Raw genomic sequence first — 6,406 nt, 5'->3', positions numbered from 1 at the left:
GCCAGGCCCAAACATCCTGACGGAGAGAGGCTTTTCCCTTATCAGTCAGGAAACACCGCTCCTCTGCCACATCCTTTTTACAAGAAGCACGACTCAACCGTTCCCAAAAAATGCAGGAAGACCAGCCAGACTCCAGGATTTGTCAAAAGCCCCCTGAATTCCTTTTATCGAAAAAGAAAAATTCAAGAGAACAGAGAGGGTGAGAAGGGGAGGAGTGGAGAGAGGAGAGGGGAAAAAAAGAGAAAAATGAGGAGCATGTAAAACAGTCAACGAAGCCCTGGGATTTATTTTTTTATTTATTTCGCACAGATTACGAAAGGTCTGCATCAGCAAGATATAACACGGGATGAAGGGGTGGGGGTGGGGGGGGGTTGCCGGAGTGCCTAAGAATGGCACCCAGAATAAGAATCCAGGAAAACAAAGGACGGTTGAGATGGAGGCGGGTGGCGACGGCTGTGCCTGTTTTACACTAATCCTCTGAACCGGGATGAAATGAAAGCGAGAGGAGACGGATGGAGGATGATGTGATGGAGGGTGGAAAAAGCAAGCCGGGGTGTGGGTGTCATAATGGGCCACTCGGAGTACAACAGCTAGACAGAGCCCGAAATAGAAGAATTAATGGTGTGACACTGAATTCAGAGATGGACAAGTAACACACACCATTTTTCAAAAACTACTTAGCAGGAGTCCTACGTTCTTGTATTGTTTTTATTTAGGAATCTGATTGTATTAATTATGTATATGAGTGGAAATGTAGTTCATCTGCTTCCACATAATGTCTTTTAAGTGTTATGAGTTATTACCAATATCTCCTGTTCGGGTGTAATAATGAAATAATAAAAAAAAACTTTGCTGTGGTTTTGTCTGTGGGCACATTATCCAAGTAGAACTGCATTAATATAAAAATTGACCTTTATTTTAAATTATTGTCTTTCACAAACCTAAATCAGCATACAGTTATAGTTACCATTATTATTTTTCATCGTAGAGGGTATGATTATATATTATTAAGTACTTGAGAGAAGGTATAAACGCCTATTTTTCTTCATTATACACTGTTTTTGTTAAATTGCATAAGAAATGTCCAACTAAAACCTCATTCAATTACAACTACTGAGGTAAGACTCCCAAACTAATGAGAGCAAGAACATATAATACAAACATTCGAATGGAAAGCGTTGATAATAGCATTACAGTTAGCATTTATGCGAAACATCAAAGGACTTAAATTAGCTTCTAAAGAGCATCTGTACACACCTAGGTGGCAACAGTAACTGGAGACATTTACAAGTGGACAACAAGTCTTTTACGATTGTTCTTCTGGTTTAGAAATTTCATGACAACTGGAGGTGGCATACTATAGTATTTTGTGTCTGCATCCCTGAGGTGTCCATCTCCCTTTCTTCATATTCCTCCAATTGCTCTTTGTTCTTTCCTCGGCTCCAGACAATCATATTGCTCAGTAATCAGTTCAGTCCAGGTTTTAATCATGGCGGGATGACGTTGCCAATAGGTGCTAATAGGTTTTGAAATTACACACAGGAGCACAGAAATCTGTCCCTCATCAGCACCCGTGTGCAACATCATCCCAAATTTCTTCACCCATTTTAAACCATGTAGTCTCTTATCAGTCACAAGTTTAATGGGTGCTGTGACTAAGCTTACGAGATGCCATAATTGTTGTAGTAGGCCGCTGTTGCGTCTGCCAGCACAGAAATGAGGCTGGTTTCGGTGGTGCTACTGGGACACGCGGTGGCAGAAGTAGTGGCGGCTGACGCCACCTGGATGTGTCCTGTAACAGTCATGCTGCTGCCCTGCTCAGGGTGGTACCCGGGCCCAGTGGAGTTCAGGTACTGGTCAAACTCATTGCGGTCCACCTCTCCCAGAAGCTCAGCCTGGCTCAGCTGGTCTAGAGTCTCCAGGTGGCCTTGTGTCTCTGGTGGGGGGGACAGCTGACCCAGGTGGCCCTGGTGGAGCCCGTGGTGAAGCTGGGGGAAAGATGAGGTACTGTAGTAAGACAGTGGAGGGCCAGGGATCAGTCCACTGCCTCCTCCAGTTTGGGACATGTGAGAGATGTGACCTATGTGTGTTCCCCCACAGTGGATTGGGGTCTGAGTGTAGTCAGTGTGATAAGGGGGTGGGCTGCCCATGTGTGTCTGATTCTGATGGTGCTCATCTTGACAGGAGGCTGAGGAAGAGCAGGAGACGGAGGAGCTACCAGACGTTGAGTAATAAGAGGGGGGTACATGCTCGTGGTCCATGGCATCCAAGGGGGACATCTCAGGAGGGGTGGGCAGGCCGTAGGGGTAGGTGTCGAAGCTGCTGTTGGAACCGGCAGGGTCTCTGAAGCTTCTGACACTGGGCAGAGCGGGGCTGGGGCTGGAAAACCCACTGCCGAGACCATTAGGGCTGCCCTCATCTTTGTCGAGGGGGTGACAGAGGGCTCGCTGGTCGGGCAGGGCGTTCTGATCAGGAGCCAGCCCACTCAGGAGGAAGCCAGGGTCCACTCGCTTGCAGATGCGTTTCAGCTGTTTCTTCCGGCGAGGCCGATACTTGTAGTTAGGATAGTCCTGCATGTGCTGCACCCGAAGCCTCTCTGCTTCCTCCACGTAGGGCCTCTTCTGCGGGGGAGTCAGGGCCTTCCATGACTTGCCTGGATGAAGAGGAGACAGACAAATTTTTATTTTAATCAAAAATCCTGAATATGACTCAACAAAGCAGAATGCAATTTAGTCTCAGAAAAATTAATAAATACATTCATGTCTGTTTTTTGTACTAACACAATATTAAAATGACCAAACAATTTTTTTTCTCATACTCTAAAACTAAAGAAATAAATATAAAAAATGTTCTAAAGAAAAATGTTTTTTAAAAGTTGTAGACCTACAGTTCTTACATGGAAAATTAAGGTATGAAATTAATATGAACAACGGTGGGATGACAACATGTTTTCCTGAATCACACAAAAGACAAACAGCACTTTGAAATAGACTTCACATTAAAATATAATAAATCTTCATCAACTTTTTTTAGAGTCTTCATTTCTTTTGCAGATGACAATTACAAACAAAACAGGAGAGAAAAAGGAAAGAATCATTTCTATCAAAACTTTGAAACTGCTACCTCACATCCAGCTTCCTTTTCAGCTCAGAATTGTATCAAATAAACTTAACTGCAACTAATGAATACCCTATTGTACCTATGTTTATAAATGCATATTTTACATTTACATTTTTATTGTATATATTGCTGTTCTTGTGTTGACTTAATGATGATTTCCGATTTGCGCAAAAGGCAGCTTTGGATCTTAAAATTAAACACTAATCCATGTGGACGAAACCCAAGGCAAAATCACACATTAACAGTCCTTTCCTGTGGCTGTTCTCTCAGCTCTTTTTATTTATGTGTTGACATTCACTTTTAAATTTGAGATTTTGACGACACATTAATGGCTCTGAAATTATGTGAATTATTTACTTGGTTTAACTTATAAAAAGCAGCAATTAAAAACGTTGTTTTGTTGTTTTTCCTTCAACAGTTTTTAAGTTTATTTAGATTTTAATTCAGCCTACCTTTTGGCGTCTGACACAACCTAAAAAACTTTTGTCAAACAGCCGAGGCCTGAAGGGATTGTAAGTGTGAGGAGGGATTAAAAAAAAGTAGCAAAAATAATAGCTATTAACAAATAATAATGATGTATTATAATAATATCTATATATTAAAAGTTAATTCTTTAAATAACTTTCTTCTTCTCACCCAACATTTTGCTGAGCTCGGCGTTGTGCAGGTCCGGATTTTGAACCGCCAGCCGTTTGCGCTCATCTTTGGCCCAGACCATGAACGCGTTCATGGGCCGTCTGATCCGCGGCTCCGGAGCCTTGTCCACTGGGGTCCTGTGCGGGCCATGTCCGTCGGCAACGTCCCCGTCTCCTAGAGGACACTCGAAGGACTCTGGCCACGACGAGAACTTGCTGATGAGGGCTGCCATCTGCGCGCTCCAAACTTAAGATGCGCCTCTCAACTCTCTCTGTGACAAAAGTTGTCTTCTGTCTCTCTGTCTCTCTGTCTCTCTGTCTCTCTCTCTGATTGCGGGCTACACAGTGCGGGCTAATTAAAAAGCTGGAAAATCACTCTAGCTGCTTTTTAGGAAAAAAATAAAATACAATCCAGCGGTGACTAGATCACTAGAGCTACAGGCTACAGTCAGATGTCAGTGCAGGTTTCAGGAGAGAGCACATTTGCGCTCAGGCAGCGGCTCCTCCTTGTGAGTTATGATTCAGTCTTTCCTGGTGGATGGGGGGAGCGCTTTATATTTGAGGAGCAGGTTCCAGGAGAAACCCCGGAGGACTCTCGGCTCCTCCTTGATTGCAAGTTGAGCCCCGTGAAAGGGAAGAGAGAGAAGCCGGCATTTCAACACTACTAACTACTTAAACCGGCCTCACAACAAAACAACACCTCACACTGACAGATAATGTAAATTCTGTTAAGTCTAACACAACAAAACATGATAATTCAGTTGTTCTTTTTTATTCTTTTTTTTTTGGAGCTACTGATCACCAATTACCTTCTTTATGCAGTCAAAGTTTGTCAAACAAGAAAACAGACATATTTTTCAAACATTGAAGCTTGTGTAGTGGTGACAAACAGGGATTGTTTTCCATCCAGTCAACAAGGAAAACCTCCACCTGACAAACTTGTTCTGCAGTGTACTCAACGACGTTACACAGCAACCTGCATGGGTTAAGTGACGTTTTCAGATTTCCACTGAACCGCAGAGCCAGTGTGACATGGTCTTCACAAGCAAAAAACACAACACTCGCATTTAGAAAAAGCCTGATCTTCCTGTTTCTATTTTTTTTTCAATCTATGTAAAACATAGGCTACATTTTTCTTTTTACATAAAATACTAGCATTATTTTTTTTTCGTGGTTCATCTCAAAGCAAAACCCTATTTCTGGAACCTGTGAACACATCTGTGGGTGAGAGGAGAGATAAAACTACTGAACACACACTATAAACAAATCAGTTTCCTTCTGTGGCCATATCAAATCCAGGAGTTCCTGTTGACAGGATACTCTTGGGCTGCAGCCATTGAGTAGCTCACACACTCTGTGTCACACACACACACACACACACACACACACACACACACACACACACAGCTCAAACACTTGCTTCTGATCAGGTCAGATAGTAAATCTTGGTATGGGATATTTATGCAGGAGAAAGTAACCTGAGTACAGATAGGAAGAATTTCCAAGTTTCCTCCTCCAGAGTTAATCCACAGGCAAGATGCATCTTAAGTTGCATTACACGTCTTTTAGTTGAGTAGTTCCCTCCAGAACCCATCAAACTGAAGTGTCAGCTCTATAGCTTTGTGTTGAGACTTGCCCCCCACAGGAACAGGATACGGCACCTGAAGCCACAGATTGTGCGCAGAGCAGGCACATTAGTGATATATAGGGCTGCACTTCCTCTTGCTGGTCTGACGTGGGCCCATGCTGATGAGCAGTCAGTAAAAGTCAGCACTGCAGAACAAGTGTGAGCTGATGGAGGCCTAGGGTCAGCCAGACAAGACAAAGCAGCAGACTGAAATCCTGTGAGTTTCACATCATATTTGCAATTTGGAATCAAACACATGAAAGCTCAGAGTTGGGGGTTTCTGACATGACTAGAAGCTCTGTGTGTTGACCACTGTGTGGGTGTGAGTTGTATCAGCCTGCTGTTGTTCACCCTTTCAGTGTAAAAGACATGTGGCTCCTAAAGATTTGAGAAGGGGGTTTGTCTTCATGTACGTGCTGTGTGAATGAAAATTTCCCGACAGCAACACAACTTTTTAGCATTTTTTTTTTTTATTACTTTTTCTCTCTCATACATAACCTGCGGTCATACACTTTTAATGTAATTTTCAAAATAAAAGTGGGCAGCATCATTCTGTACACATCGTATGTCAGTAAATGGTGGCGGTAGATGTTACTTTTACAAGGAAAAATTATTTTAGAATTGCCACATCAGCTTGAAAAGCTAATATTTATGTTTGCAATAGTGTCTTTAATTTTGAAACATAAAAAAATGATAAAAACGATGCACATTTTAATTTAGCATAGCTAAAGGCCCAGTTGCTAAAGCATTTTCCTGATCTATTTTGTACCATTATACCATCTAATCCACCTTCTATACGGACTAACAGGTTTAGTGATAACTTGCTGAGTAACCTCGAGTTGATGACTGTAGTGTATGATGACAAGGAGAGGGAAAAACAACTTCACACCTGAGATGCTCACAGTAAAAGTCATGTACCAGGTTGACAAATGCAATGTCATTTTTTGTAACTGACACCCAAAATAGTGACAAGGAACTTGTCACTATTTTCTGTGTCGTATTGATGTGCAAGATTGGATGGCTG

General features: G+C 42.4%; 1 protein-coding gene across 1 annotated transcript; it reads right to left on the bottom strand.

Annotated features, from left to right (window-relative positions):
• Positions 1 to 894: 894 nt before the first annotated feature.
• Positions 895 to 4,258, bottom strand: sox7 (SRY-box 7). The gene is made up of 2 exons (XM_022768775.1): positions 3,757 to 4,258; positions 895 to 2,653 (listed from the first exon to the last, which is right to left on the bottom strand). The coding sequence occupies exons 1-2, from the start codon at positions 3,986 to 3,988 to the stop codon at positions 1,662 to 1,664; spliced, it is 1,224 nt and encodes a 407-aa protein (XP_022624496.1). The 5' UTR covers positions 3,989 to 4,258; the 3' UTR covers positions 895 to 1,661.
• Between the last annotated feature and the right edge of the window lie 2,148 nt (positions 4,259 to 6,406).

Source organism: Seriola dumerili, unplaced genomic scaffold (assembly GCF_002260705.1).
Source record: "Seriola dumerili isolate Sdu_G_001 unplaced genomic scaffold, Sdu_1.0 BDQW01000025.1, whole genome shotgun sequence".
Classification (NCBI taxonomy): Eukaryota; Metazoa; Chordata; class Actinopteri; order Carangiformes; family Carangidae; genus Seriola; species Seriola dumerili.
This window is presented reverse-complemented; position numbering and strand designations above follow the sequence as displayed.